This window comes from Pituophis catenifer, unplaced genomic scaffold (genome assembly GCF_029215685.1).
Source record: "Pituophis catenifer annectens isolate HBS135680 unplaced genomic scaffold, rPitCat1.0.hap2 SCAF_1, whole genome shotgun sequence".
NCBI lineage: Eukaryota > Metazoa > Chordata > Lepidosauria > Squamata > Colubridae > Pituophis > Pituophis catenifer.
Window position 1 is genome coordinate 16,500,603 of NW_027256881.1, and position 15,870 is coordinate 16,516,472.

At 37.2% G+C, this 15,870-nt stretch overlaps 1 protein-coding gene across 1 annotated transcript in view; it reads right to left on the reverse strand.

Moving 5' to 3' along the window:
• Window positions 1-201: 201 nt before the first annotated feature.
• The window catches only part of SRRM3 (serine/arginine repetitive matrix 3), a 78,100-nt gene continuing 62,431 nt past the window's right edge, over window positions 202-15,870 (reverse strand). Inside the window, exons 11-14 of the mRNA XM_070945963.1 lie at window positions 8,429-8,775; window positions 5,211-5,426; window positions 3,744-3,881; window positions 202-397 (exon numbers count right to left, since the gene is read on the reverse strand). Coding sequence (XP_070802064.1) covers window positions 202-397; window positions 3,744-3,881; window positions 5,211-5,426; window positions 8,429-8,775 — 897 coding nt within the window. The remainder of the gene's footprint in view (window positions 398-3,743; window positions 3,882-5,210; window positions 5,427-8,428; window positions 8,776-15,870) is intronic.

Consider the following 15,870-nt stretch of genomic DNA (forward strand, 5'->3'; position numbering starts at 1 on the left):
AGGAGTGGAAGAGAAAATAATTACTTATATCACTTCAAAACTTACCTCTGTTTGCAATGTTTTGCCCTTACTGACTATGAAAATAAACCAGTCAGAGATCATGGAATCAGCATTATGTCATAGTGGCAGATTTAATTTCACATGTCATAAAATCACACAGAAGGAGGGCCATGTTTCCTATTTTTTGAAATTCAAAACATTTCACCCTTTTGACAAATTGTTACTAAAGCATGGAGACAGAGAAATTTCCCAGGGGGCAATTTTTAAAATATGTGAAAAATGTAGCCCTTTTTTCATCCAGTCCTCTAATCTTAGAGGACAAGAAAAAGTCCCATTCTTCCCATCTGCAGCCAGATAAACTTCTCCTGATGTCGGAACGTGAAGGTGAAGCAATACCCTGTGGAGAACATGAAATGTGTGAGGAAGATAGGAGGGTCTAGAAAGAAACCAACTTGTTTCATCAACACCAAACCCATCTATAATTTTCTCAGCCATTAGATACCAATCAAAGCAACACTTGAACTGATATACTCATCATCCTAGCTTCATTATTAATGAGACAAGAGAGAGAGAGAGAGAGGGAGAGAGAGAGAGAGAGAAGTGGTAAAGCATAGCTCTACAAAGCTTCACAAAGTGATGGATTCAAGGACACACAGCAGGTTTCTGATGGAGGAGAATGTTACCATGGTAACCCAGCCCTGCCGTTATGGGCTTCACTTGAAGTTTCTTCAGGAAGAACCTTGAAAGAGGATGGAAAAGGAGAGATTTGCATCTTTGACAGTGGGGGGAGCAAAGCAGAAGACAGCAAGAACAAGTGGGGAACTGGTAAGTGAAGGGAGTTACATTTGCACAAGAATAATGAGCACAATAGAGCTCAGTTGCCTTTTAGATTTGACTAAAGGTTTTCATAAATCTGCAAAGCTGAACTCCTTCCAATAGTGAGTTTGAGGGAGTAGTGATTATTAAGGAAGTAATAAGAAAGTGACTTTTAAATATTCTACATTGTAGGTGTCATGTATGCAGAAAAAGATAAACTTGTGAATCAAAATATTTTATTTAATTATGTATAAGTTATATGCTACCCATATGCCCAATAAATTGACACTGGCCAGTTTATATTAGTTGATTAGAAAAACTTCCAAATTCCTTGATAATAACCTATGAGTTTATAAAGTGCTGGTTGCAACTGAAGAGAGGAAGAAGGGAGGAAGAAGAGGCAGAGGGGAGTGAAGTTAATTTTAAGGCACACTTCCCCAGTCTGATGTCCTCCAACTATACTGGAGTAAAAATCCCATTATCCTAGTCACACGACTGAAGCTGGTAGGATTTTTAGTTGGAGAGATCTGGAGTAATCTGAGTTTGGAAAGGCAACTAAAGGAATTACATCAAACCAATATTGTGAGTGAATGAATTAGCTTTACATTTAACTTTAATTTGACTCATGGTTTGCTTCTGTGTAACTTGGAAAAAAAAAAAGAACCTGGAAGGAAGAAGGAAAAAGCAGACTGACTGACTCTCTGTAATAACAATTTTGGGAATTTGGGCCCCCGAATATGTTTCCTGTGTATTTTCTATAGAGAAACACAACTGACAGGTTAATGCAAAAAGTCAAGGTCTATCAGACATTACAGACCAAAGCTTTTAAAACAGGGTTTCTCAGCCTTAGCTGCTTGAAGATATGTGGACTTTTTCTTTTTTTAAGGAATAGAGAACTTAGTACAGGTAGTCCTCGACTTACAACCTTTCATTTAGCGACTGCTCAAAGTTACAACAGCACTGAGAAAAGTGACGTACAACTGATTCTCGCACTTATGATCATTGCAGCATCCCCAAAATTACATCGTCCAAATTCAGGCGCTTGATGACCATTATGTATTTACAAGGGTTATAGTATGCTGGGGTCATGTGATTGCAATTTGTGACCTTACCAGCAACTCCCAACAAAGCAAAGTCAACGGGGGAAGCTGGATTTGCTTAACAACTGTGTGATTCACTTAGCTGATGTGATTCACTTAACAACTCTTGTAGAATAGATCATACAATTGGGCACAACTCACTTAGCAACTGCCCTGTTTAACAACAAAAAAATCTGGTTCCAATTGTGGTTATAAGTCGAAAACTATCTGTATGCCAGGTAAAGCAAAAGCTTTTCTAGACAAAGAACTCAGTAGACATGCAGGAACAACACGGACTCAAATACATGTGCAAATTGTGAACATAGTCAGGTTTGGGACTGACTACTCTATGGAGTTAGACATTGTATCAGAGGCAAGTTCTAGATAAGAGTGAAAAAAGATAAGACCTTTAGTTATCTCTTTTGCTGGAAACTCTAACCTCCTTTACCCCAATAGATGTCCGAATGTATCTCAAGCCCCCAGTGCCTCCTCTTCTTCCCCTGTAGATGCCTATGCATCTTTCAGAGATGAAAATATTTTAAATGCTAAATAATTTAAATAAAAATGTTTCCATTAATGCCAATATTATCTGTATAAGTGCAATACACTATGAAAATGTTATATAAATTTCTGAAAATATAATATGGTAACATCCAGCTAAATTTCACAGTCATCTTTATTTGTTTGGTCTCAATACTAGTTGAATAAACTTCCTAATGTTTATTTTTGGAACTCTTTCAATTTTATTTTATTTTATATTTTATTTTATTTATGTTATTATTTTATTTTATCAAATTTCTAAACAGCCCATCACACGTAAGTGACCAGGTGGCTTTCAAACAACATTTTATTAATGCTGAGATAATGTTCTGGCCTATTTATTTTATGATGATTTTACTCTGTAGAATTTTCCCCAAACAGATAGAGATAAATTTGCCACATGCAAATTTCTTGGCTTAATTGTACTACTTATTAATGTCAAGTTTCTTCAACATAGGCTGGTTTTTATATAATGCTACTGTTTGTACAATGTTTTTGGATGTATTCTTTTTTAGCTGCAGACATTAAATTGAAGAATATTAATCTTTTAGGATATTTTTCTATATGAAGCAGGTCATGTAAATCTGTTTCCAGTGAAATCTGTGAGTGCTAGGCATATGCTGTATTGTTACCTCTGGAAAGGTAGATGTTTGGATAATACAGATCAAGGAATTTTTAAATCACTAAATAGGACCAGATTTCTAAAAATTTCAGAGAATGCCTTAATTCTTCTGAAATCAATTTGCATTTGTACACTTTGCAAGTTCTCAGATCAGCAATTATCTGCCATGAACTCTACAAGCATTTTATTTTATTTTTCAATTTTTTATTCTACATTTTGTTTGAAAAAGAATTCTATGAAACTCAAAAGCTTTTTTCCAAGATCTGCTGTAAATAACAAATTTTGTCCCACATGTTCAGGGCAGTGGTGAAATCCAATTTTTTTTTACTACCGGTTCTGTGGGCGTGGCTTGGTGGGCATGGTGTGGCTTGGGGCGTGGCTTGGTGGGCGTGGCAGGGGAAGGATACTGCAAAATCTCCATTCCCACCCCACTCCAGGGGAAGGATACTGCAAAATCTCCATTCCCACCCCACTCCAGGGGAAGGATACTGCAAAATCTCCATTCCCACCCAACTCTGGGGCCAGAGGTGGTTTTTGCCAGTTCTCCGAACTACTCAAAATTTCCGCTACCAGTTCTCCAAACTATTCAAAATTTCCGCTACCGGTTCTCCAGAACCTGTCAGAACCTCCTGGATTTTACCCCTGGTTCAGGGGCTTGCCATAGGAATGGAGAATCTAATATTTACCTAGTGATTCTTCTAGGCTCCATGAAACTTGGTGAATCACGCCTTCTCTTTCTGATGGGGGAGTAGCTGCGGGAACGTCGTCGGGCACGGGTTGGTTCTGTGTCACTATGACGTGTTCGTGGCTCATTGTCCTTCTCTCTAGTTGTTAAAAAAAAACAATCCCATTTAAATGCTACTTCCATACATATTTAAGACACACTGGACTTGAGGAGTTCAGGTTATGAGATTGTGGACATCCTGGGCTAAGCGTTGTAGGTAAAATAATCAAGTTCCCACCAGGCCTAGAAACAAACCCACACTGAAACACTGATATAACATTTATTTTACATGTTTATGTACTGTCTATGTCCAAATGTCTCTCCCTGCTTATAAAATATTAATGCTAAAACTGCACTGCAGAAGGCTACTATTGCCTGAATTGAAAAAGCAATTTATTTCTGAAAAAAACAAAAACAAAACCAACTTCCCAATATCTTTAAAAAGCAGCATTTTAATAGACTTTATTCTTTAATAGACCCAGTGAAAATGGTACAAAAGAGTGTGCAAATCTGGAACTCTTTCAACACTTTATAATTTCTGCAGTGGTAGACTGCAGAAATAAAGGAACTGAGCAGATGCTTTGGTGCCGGAGAATTTAATAAAGTTTAATTTAATTATCTGAGTTTTATTACATGACAATCTGTCCAACTCATCTCTAATTCACTCTAGAACCATTGTTCCCTTCTCCTGCATTGTGTTCATAACCTGTGGTGGAAAGTAGTGGGCCAGAGATCCCCAGGGAGGAGAGGGTGCATTCCAGAGGAGTAAGACGCAGCTCAGTTCAAATAGTTTGTGTGAGAGAAAAAGGGTATTCACTATTACTATTAGCCACTTCCTAATAATTTTCAGAGTATATGAATAATGTAGATAGTATGGACACTTCCGTTTGGCAAGATTCTGTGTATAGGTGTGGAACAATAAAGAAATCTGCTTGGAAGAACCACCACGTAACTTTCTTGGTTTTGAGGTCTGACCCAGCCCTTAATTTTCACCAGAACAGCAACTGGGTCTCTTCTTAATGGACCATAGCTCACACCAGATGAGCATGCAACTCACCAGGAAGGGCTCTGTTAAAAACGACAATTACCATTGCTTTCTCCATTCTGCAAACTTGAGAGGAACAGGACAGATTAGACTAAATATATTTATATTTTGAACCAAGTAATATGTGTACAGGTATTAATCATGGCTTGGAAGAAGCATCATAAAGAGTCCTGCATTTGTTCCTCAGTTTGTTGTGTACGCAAAATGCACAATTGTTAAAAGCAATGGTAACTTTCTTACCATTTTATATACTTCAAATCATAGTATGAGCAATTTTTTTTTTAAATCAATGAAAAGGTATGCATTAAAAATGCCCCTAAAGTTCTCAGGCAAGAACTATCACTTTCCCCACCTTGTTAGAAGTAGGGATTGCAGCCTCCATACCTGCTGCTTGTTATTTTTTTCTGTGATCCCGATCGAGTCCTGCTGCGCCCAGCTCTCTTCTCCCGAGATCGGGATCGGGATTTTGATGGAGACCGGCTGGAGCTCCAGGAACTGCTTCGAGATAGACTCCTCTTTCGTTCAGAGTTGTGTCTGGAGTGTTTGGCTGAAGTTGGAGAACAACTATGTGGTCTTCCCCGGTGGTGCCTCTCTTTTACCCTAAAAGATGCAGTGGGTTAAAATTTAAATGGCCTCAAGCTCAGATCCATGCAAAGGTATGGGCACAAAATATGTTACCTTTTAAGGACCTAGGAAAAGCCTGGATTAGAATACAGATCTATCTAATTCAGCTCCCACTTCCTGTAGTTGCCACAGTAGTTCTCCTGACCTCCACCCTCAGCTCTTTATAAGTTTTCACTTATTGAATCCGGAAGTTCAATTTTGTTATGGTTAAAAGGAGCTGATAACCTAATTTAGTTATTCATTATATTACTCCAGTGCATTGCTCTTGCATATTTTCTCAGATGCTGTATGTGTCAGCAAAAAAAGAGATTGCTATTTAGATCTATCTGTCCTAATCTGATGGTTTCATATATGTTGGGATGCTAACATTCCAATATTTTCAATAGAAAATTTTGCTTGTTGGAGTCTCAACACAATCTGGAAAGTACCAATTTGGAAAATTTGCATTAGATTTGTTTTAGAAGAGATGCAAACCCAAATACAGATATCTCATTACCTGTACATGCCATTTGCTTCACTCATACTAAATGCTTTCCAAAGAACTGATATGAATTCTACTAACTTTGTGAACAGAATGGGACATCTTATTTAAATAAATCCTTAGGGTATTTATATGGACATTAGAATGATCACCCAATGGCCACTGAATACAACTGTAGTATTTTCCTTTCTCATGAAAGGAAAAGCCGGTTGTGGCATTCTCTATCAATCTCTTCCATAGAAAGACATGGGTTATCATGTCAGAAACAGGTATGGGAAGAAGGTGGACAATAGGACTTTTGATTCTGCCTGTTTCCTTGATTTAAAGGTTATTTGAGTCTGGTTAATGACCAAAGTAAAGCACATTGGTTTTGAATAGGCACCCTTCAGACGGCTATAAAGATTTTGGAAAAATTAATGGAAGAAAGTCTTGTAGAAATCCTTTATGACATTGCAGTGTTCTTCTCAGGATGGAAGAGTCTGTAGGATATACTATAAACTATTGGTCATACAGTCAGACAGATGTTTAGACTGGATTTGACATTTTTGTTCACCGAGTCCTTCCAAGGACCTGGTATAAGCAGATGTTGTTTGATGATGTTGAAAATATTCTTGAAGGATGTAAGATTATTATTATTATTATTATTATTATTATTATTATTATTATTATTATTGATCATCGCACAGTCAGCCAGATGTTCAGACTGGGTTTGGCATTTTTGTCTACCTATCAAGTCCTTACCAAGAACCTGGGATAGGCAGATCTGGATGTTTGATGGAGTTCCAGATATTCCCGCAGGATGGAAACTGTTCCCAGCTTTTGCAAATGATTGATGGCGAATTTGTCAATGCCAATGGTGTTCAAGTGGTGCTCCAGTTGTTTTGGGATTGCACCCAAGACGTCTATTACTATTGGTACTACCCTTGCTTGCCTTTGCCACAATCATTCTATTTCTATTTGTAGGTCTTTGTATTTTGTTATCTTCTCCGGTTCTTTCTTGTCTAGTCTGTATATTATTATTTAAGATTTAATGTTCAATTCGATTCACAGTAAGGGACTGGTAAATAACCAGACTCCTAAACAAGGACCTAAGAGTTTATTATTATTATTATTTCAGAGAAAATGAACCAATTAATATGTTGGATAGAGAGGATGGAGACAGTGAAGAAGCCTGTCATCTTGTTTATGGTCTTGCTGGAAATTTCTCACTGGCAGCTGAAAATATAGGACAGTCAAAAATGTCAGGAGGTATGATAGCCATATACATATCACCAAACAAGGGGACAAAGAGCATATATATTTATATAAAATGCAAATGCTAATTTGTATGAATAAATTCAAATGTGGAAAGAATGAAGTCTGTCACACCATCATTCATTCCATTGTGCCACTCAAGGCACTGTAAAGCCAAGTCACATCTCTCCATTGATCTCATTAATGGCTCTTTATAAAGGTATTTTATCATGGTGCCAGAATTAGGGAGAGATGGAACTAAGAGTCGAGAGAGCTCTAAAACGAATACGATGTAAGGACAACAACAACAACAACAAAGGATACCTAATGAAAAACAGAGTGGGGAAAAGACAGTCAAACAATCTAACTTTGTTTTGATAATTAAGCAGTTGACACATTTTCTAGACTTGTGTTCAGCTTTCAAGTTGGAATTAAATTCTCACAAAAAGGGAAAGTTCCTTTATAAACCTATTCCAATTCAATTTTTGAGTGGACAAAGCTGTTTCCATCAGCAGGACCTGGAGCAGAATTTTATCTTAAATGACATCTGGTGTGCAAAGAACAGGAAGAAAACAGAATATTTCAGGACTTACAGTATACTATGCTTTCTGGGGAACTTTTATCTTAGGTTGGCTGAGATATACTGGTATTCCATCGTAGATGCAGGATATTATCCTGCAAGTGGTAGTACTCAATTATTATCATTATAATAATATAAATTATTATAATTTAAATTAAATCTATCTTGCTGCGGTGACTGATCAGGTGACCCATATGTCTTGACAATCTGCTGTCCAAAATGTCATTGTGGGATATTCGAATCTCTTATTTGTTTTTATTATTCTTTATCTTTAAACCAACCTTCTTCTGGCCATTGCTCCGAATAATCTGGTGTCTTTAAAAACAGGATATACTTTATGTAAATTCCTTTCAAAAGGAATTTTAAAAAGTTTAAGGACAGTAATCAAGCCTCATGTTTTTTTCAAAACAGATGGTCTTTTATTTTTGAGGTCTGGAGTACACAAAACCCATTTTTGCAAATTTGTACTGAATCCAGGAATGTGACTTACGCAACGAACATTTGCTCAACTCAAAATATTGGCTGTCAAAAGCTACCCATTTGCTACTGAGATACAGCTAAACTCAATCCCAGATAGAATCTAATCCAAGGAGGTATTCCTGACTACAGGGTTGGATGCTTGAATTGAACTATTCATTCATGCACTGAATTAGTCATACATGCACCACAATCTTTGGCTCTTACGTTTTCAGATGTACCCTGTGGTTCTTTTCTGCCCCGGTTGTTGCGTGGTATTGATGTGAATAGGTAGACCCTTCTGAGTCACTGCTATATCCTGTATGGCTGACCGACCAGGATGATTCCTTGCTTGCAGAGGTTTTGGCCCTGCGATGCCCTTTGCGCTTGTGTTTTGATGTGGATCTGGTGTGGCGCCTGTGGGAGGGTTTGTCTCCTCCAGAGCATCTCCCTGGGGATGTGGACCTCCGGGGGGTCTTGGCCCCATGTTTGTTCCCCCTGCTTTCTTTGGCGTGGAGCGATAGGGTTTCGGTCTTTATGTGCCCTTTGGCTGAAGGCGACAGGGAACCCAACCTCTGGCAGAATGAAAAAAAGGGAGCGAGCAGGAGGGGGAAAAAGAAAGAAAAAGGAGAGGAGAGGTTTTTAAAAGAAACCCCCCACCAACAAGGAAAGCTGCAATTCACAACAGCAATGCACAATGATTGAATAAGGCAGGCTACACAGAAACTACTCTGCACCTCGATCCCCTGTTCAATCTCTCGTCCTTAAACAACGCAGCTCATGCAAATCTCTGGCATGCAAAACAGAAAATGAACCAAAACCAAATGTAAATAGGAGGGAAAGTTCAATCGGGAGGAGGGAATCACCTTGGAAAAATGAAATTACATGATATATAATCTTTGTAATGATTTAAAATGATATTTAAAAAGAGAGAAAGGGGAGGATGTGGATGAGGGAATATTATGGGATGAAGAAAGGATTAGAAATAGGGGTCCAAGTGTGGGATTGGATTAAAAAAATAAATTTATTTCTTGATAGCCAATCGAGGAGTAGAAGAGAAGACAGAAGTATGGGGAGGAACATGGTGGTGTATATGATGGAAGGGGAAAGGGATGGTGGGGTGGGGGAAAACAAATTTTAAATAAAAAGGAAACTCCACAAATGTCATCAGTACTGAAAATAAACAAAGAAAAGTTTCTGAACTCTTCCTGGGTTTTGAACTTTGTGCAGAGTCTCCACCAGCGTTCTATTCTCTTTTATTTTTCTTTAAATTTCACTTTATAATATTTTTGTTAAATTACCACTTTTTTTAAGACCCTCTTGGTTAACGTCCACTTACCAAGAAAGTGGCATTTCCTCCTTTAGTAGGTAAGGTATGAAGAGAAGGGAAAAGTTGGGCAATATAAGTGAATCATTAGATTGACAAAAATGCAAGAGAGAAAGAGAGATAAAGAAAGAGAAAGAGAGAGAGAGAGAAAGAGAGAAGAGAAATAAAAAAAACAAAACCACCCTTGTCTCCTAGGGCCTTGCAGCAAACAATTAGGGAAAGGAGGGAAACAATCTCTTTGTTCCTCTCTCTGGGTAAATTGTCAGACCTGGACTTCAGTTTGGCTCCTTTAAAAAAACACCCATCAAGAACTGGTCTTTGTGCCTTGACTTTCTTCCAATGAAGAAGCAATGACAACATGGGAGTAATGAGGATTTATTTATTGATTTGGAGAGTTGAATATGATTGGTGTCTTATTAGCACTTCCCAACAAACTGTGTGGTTTCCATCCAGATTTGGAATCTGAGAAATTTGTAACCCCCAGACCTGAAGCAGGAAGCCCACCTTCATCTTTGTCTGCTGATGATTTGAAGCAATTTCTCTCTTTATCCTGATGTTCCATTCTGTCTCTGATCCTGAGCAACCAGGTCCCCTAATTCAAAACTCCTCTACTCTCAACAGCCATGCTGACTAGGGGTATTGAAAATTGTGCATTGAAAGGATACCATACTGATGACATCCATTCAATTCTGCCATTAGCTTTGGTTAACCAGATGTATTTTGAGAAATGTTTCAGAAGAACAGCATTCCTTCATTTCTCCCTTTCATCTAATCTAATTCTATTATAGGTTAATGGATTCTCCTTTCTTTAGCAGAGGAAAATCTTTCCCTTCACTGTTGCATTTTCCCTTTTAACTTTAGTTATTGGAAAATTAGCCATGGGTTTAGTATGGAAACACGCACTTTAGGAGATGGGCTTTCCCCCAGCAAACAAAAAGATATATAACCATAACAGATATTTCTTGTTCTAAGAAATAATTATTGTGATACAGAAAAGCTTAACATGGATTCCGTGCTATTTCAGAATCCCATCACTGTAAATAATGCGTCAAGATAGTAGAAGTTAGGCTGACAGAGATAATTACCAAATCAAATCTTTATTATGATCATAGACCAGCATAACAGAGATCATTAGATTCTCTGTATTTCAAGCATTTATAAGCTTTTTTTTTTATTTTTACCAATGTTACCATAATGTTTTTCCTAGGACACCCTGATCATTGTAATTTCCCATGGATCTTCAGTCTCACCCTTCACAGAACAGTTTCAAAAATCCCCTCATTAGTATAAGAAGCTGTACCAATGTAAATTTTCCTTGAACAACTGAATGGCAGAACGCAACTGGATCAGATAACAAATCTCTTTTCCTAAAAAGTTTAATGGTTTGCTCAAATTTTTTTCAACAAACATGGTAAGGTAGCCTTCAAATTTCTGAATCCCAGTTGTACTTTGCCCCAGTCATGTTAAATTGGGTGGGCCTACAAACACCAATTTGCTTGCTTATAATACTTAAATACACTGTGCAATGCCTTATTCCTATTAAAACAAAGCCTTATTTTCCATGTTTCTGGTTAGTTTTTCCAGCCAGCGAAATGAAAACACTAATAAGCTCACATATGTTGCCTTTCCTAAAATGGTGCTTTCCAATGGTCCTGCTGGATGAGCAAAATGAAAGTTGCAGTCCAGCACATCTGGAGGGCATCAGTTTAGGCAAGGCTGATCTATACACATCATGATGCTGATAGGAACTCCTTATGGCTTCTCTTGATCAGAAAAGGCCTTCACATTATTATCAAGGTTATTTCAAAATGGAATTAAAAACAAGTGTGTGGCTTAGTACTACAAACACACATCAGAGATTATCTGAAAATGTCTCTACTAACTTGGCATCATATGGAGATGTTCTATCTCTGAATTATTCTTACAGAAGAACAAAATAATAGGCACCACTGGGCACTTTGATTCTGAAGAGTCTAGTTAAGGAGCTAGACTAGAAACAAGGAGATTGCATTCTAGTCCTGCCCTAGGCATGGAAGTAGACTAGTTGACTTGGGCCAGTCATTCTCTTTCAGCCCAACTCACCTCAAATATATATCATCTTGAGTTGTAAAAAGACAGGTGGGATATATCTCAAATGAATAAATACATTTCCCACTTCTGAAGTCTGCCAGATGCCCTTGGACAAGTATATTGTTCAGGCTAAATTTGATTAGTAAAGGTATTTACAATTAAAACCTTGTTCAGAAGTTGTAGCTAGCAAATGACTCTTTAGTGGGCAATCAAAGGGAATCTTAAGGATGACTATGAGGTGGACAGTGAAGGAATGAGGCATTTTACAAAGATTGCAGTTGTTCATTATATAGTATTCAATATAGACACAGACAACCAGCATTTTCTTTTTATGATTGCAGGTAAAAGAGTACAAGGATATATGGTTTCCAAGATGTTTGGCATTTATCTTAAAAACGGACATTATATTTCCCAAGATCCAAAACTGGGATGTTATGTTATGGGGACAAAGCCCCAGGAAAGCAATGAGGCAGAGCTGCTGAGGTTTGTAGTACTGTCAAAGCATTATGACTTTTGCATATCCATATGCAAAAGCAGAAAATTATGAACTTAATGCTTTTTCGTTTCTCTTACAGTAAGAGAACTAAAAACAATAATGGACAAAATGGCATTAAGGGATTCAGCTTTACAAAGTGCTACATATTTACAACAAAAATGAGGAATGCTACCTACCAAGTGTCTACTTGGTATTTTTAGGGTCAAAAATATAATTATTTTTAACTCAAAATAGGTTCTATTTTGCATTTGGTAGGCCACCTAGGAATTCCAGGATCAGGTGGGAATTTGAAAAAATATTTTGGAAAAAGCCATGGCAATCCATTAATGTAATGCTAACAAGAAACTGCATGTACCAAAGGAGCTTTTTCAGGAGGCAACCGGACTTTCTTGTTTTTTCTTTTGAAGATGTTTCGTTATCATCCAAGAAGCTTCTTCAGAGCTGAAGAAGATTCTTGGATGAGAAGCGAAATGTCTTTGAAAGAAAAAAACAAGAAAGTCCAGTTGACTCTTGAAAAAGCACCTTTGGGACAACCATGACCTGGATGACTGAGAATCTCTACAGATTTAAGAAACTGCATGGGTGGTATCAGCAGACATTGATCTTGACTCAAGGGCATCTTTTCTTTTTTATATTTTTCATCAAAAAGGACTTGCTTTTTAAGGCTTCAGAAAGCTAAAGTTTGGGAAATAGCTTGAGAATATCACCTTTCCAAAAACAAAAAACAAAAAAATCCAGGCCACCAAATCTTTAGCTCCTTTGGCTAAGGATGTAGGTGCAATAGACTATGAGCAACACCTGGAGAAATCTCAAGAGGCTGGATGTGGGAATGTGGAGAAAATCTGGGTCAGAAGAAAGGAAGGGATTTCTCCATGTGTTTCTGTGATAAGCATATGACCACTACAACTTCTGCAGTGTAGAAAACTACTAAACTCAGTGAAATTCTGGGGACACATACAGAAAAATTCAGCACACTTTTTGCCAAATCTTCAAATATATTAATGTCCAAGATCTGTGATCATGTAGACTTGAGTTCATCATACAGAACTCAAAACATTCTTGGCACAGGATTTGTAATGTGTGGTTTTTAAGTCACATTAAGTGTGTATGTATAAATTATATTTTAAAAATCTTGAAGGAATGAGGACTCTCTTGATTCTTTCTTCATGTTCTACCAATATTATAGTTCTGAGTGATGGTAATATTGTATAACTCTGTCATCTCAGATAGTCTATCCTAGTCTGGTGAGCTGCAAATATGTTGATGAGGTATAATTCTGAACTTGACTGGATAGCTCCATTTGATGCAGTATGTAGTACAATATTTTTGGAAAATGTCAGGTTGGAAATTCTTAAGCCAAAAGATTATTTGTGTAGTCCTTCAACATTTCACTGATAGAAATAAGGAAACACATTCATGTATATAGAACTCTTTCACAAAGAACTTCCATACTTGTAAAGCATTACTGCATTATACTTAATGTACCAATATTATCCATTTTTTCTTTCTCCCTTCCTTTTTTTTCTTGTTTAATTTTCTAATGAAACATTTATATTTAATTCATAGTATATCTTTAATTGATGATTGCTAAAAATGTCCTTAAAGATCTTCAGCAAGGGAGAGTCCATTCATCCTCTGAATAATTGGTTCTATTGTCAATAATTTTATCTTCAATAATTTCCTGTTAATATAATTGAAATTTTCCTTCTCTAACTTAAACTCCCTCCTCAAGTCTGCCTCAAGGAACAAGTTTCTATTTCTTGGTGATAGTCCTTCAAGAATCTGTACAGCAGTATTTCTCAAGCTTAGCAAATTGAAAATGTGTGGACTTCAACTCCCAGAATTCCCCAACCAGCCCATGTTGGTTGGGGATTTCTGAGATTTGAAGTCCACACATCTTCAAGTTGCCAGAATTGGAAAATACTGCAGTAGAGTGTTAACATATACACAGCCACTGTTTTTTTTTTCCAAGCTAAGTATTCCCTGTCCCTTTAATCTTTCTTTACTTGTTTCCATATATGTAGCTATCTGCTTTAAATCCTCCAAACAATAAATGATAAATAATAATTACTGGGGCAGCAAATGGATCTTAATAATTCTGAAGAATTATAAAATATATATACCATGGATCTTGCTGGAAGCAAATTTAAATATTTCACTGCCAGTTGATCTATCATGGGACAAGTGCTGCTAATTATGACAGGCTACCATTAGTCCTTTCCTTGAAAAAAAAATCCAAAGTGGGTAATGAGATATTTGAAGGGTCTCTTCCATCTTTTGTTTTTTTGAATAAACTTGTAAACCAAACCTGTTTTTGATGTTCAGTGGTCTAAAACTACTCCAATAAACAGCAGGAATAATGCTTCTATTTTCTAAAATGTCCTGCCATAGATATGTCAGGCTTATTAAAAATTAAAGGAAGATAGAAGACACTTTTCCCTACTTTTTTAGAGTTGTAGAAATCTGGGGAAAGGGATTGGAACTTTTAAAATTGTAACACAGTTTGCATGCATCTATGAAAAGGAAAAATATCCTCTAACTAATCCCAAAAGAAAAACTGGATAATGATTTGAAAACTGGAACATTGGGAAAGGATTGGAAAGCCTTTAGCAAGCTTGTCAGGATATGAAAGGAATCTCTTTCCCTTGGGCTCTGTAAATTTCAATCATTTGAATTATATTCCATTGGCAAAAACATGTATATCATGTCTCAAAGTCGATTGCAGAGTTGGCTGTAAGATGGGCAGCTATATGAATGTTTTAAATCAATCAATCAATAAGGTCAAAATGGCCTCTCAAATGGCAGTAGTTGCAAAAGGACATGTCTAAATGTTGCCCTTTGCTTTTGGGTTGCTGGAGCTAAGGAGCTCCACTGGTTAACATCAGGGGGCTGGTCAATGGCAATCCTGCTGAGGGGATTCGGCCTGGGCTCAGCTGGTGGCCAATCTACCTTTTCCAAGCATGCCCAACTAAATCTCAAGAGAGTTAGCAATCCTTCTAAAATGTATATACCTACCAGTGAGGCACGCTATGGAGGCTTCAGCATGAACAAGAAAACAAAAGGAAATCAGTATATGTCATTCTGAAAAGTTAGCATTTCCACCACCAAACTAGCACCACCATGAGCTCAGGCAACAGTCTTTAACTCCTTCAAATTGTTCAGTATGTACTGGAATTGGGGTGGTGATTGTGAAAACCATCTGATTCAGGCCAGAAAGGACAGGAAGTACAGAGATGATATAGTTGTTCTCTACTTACAAAGTATGCCAGTATTATATCAAATAATATTTTTTCCATGATGGATTTGTCTTGTATTCTGCTCCAGCAGGATTACATTTGTCAAATAATGATGGAAAAACCGATCAAGAAGTAGTGAGCAGATTGTTCTTTTTGTTCCATATCTAATTATTCTGATATGAGTTAATTAACTAGACAATTGTGGTAATATATCCATCCCTTCCAAGCCCTGTTTCATTATGCAGGGCTTTGTCCTCAAATCGTTTTTGTGCTCAGTTGTGACATTTCTGGATTTTCTCTGACATGCATGGGGGATCCCAATACTGCAAGCAGTTCCAATCTTTCTGTGCTTCTTAACCTGAGCTGAAGTGCTGTTTGATAGACTGCAAAATGCTTTATGCTAGATTGATAAAAAGAGCTTATTAAAAGGTTGTGCTTGTGTGTTTATGAAAGTGTGCATTAAATCAGAGGAGGATTATTGGAGAAATGGTCTCCATATCAGTGACCTATCTTGCAGGAACCTCTAACAATTCTTTACTTT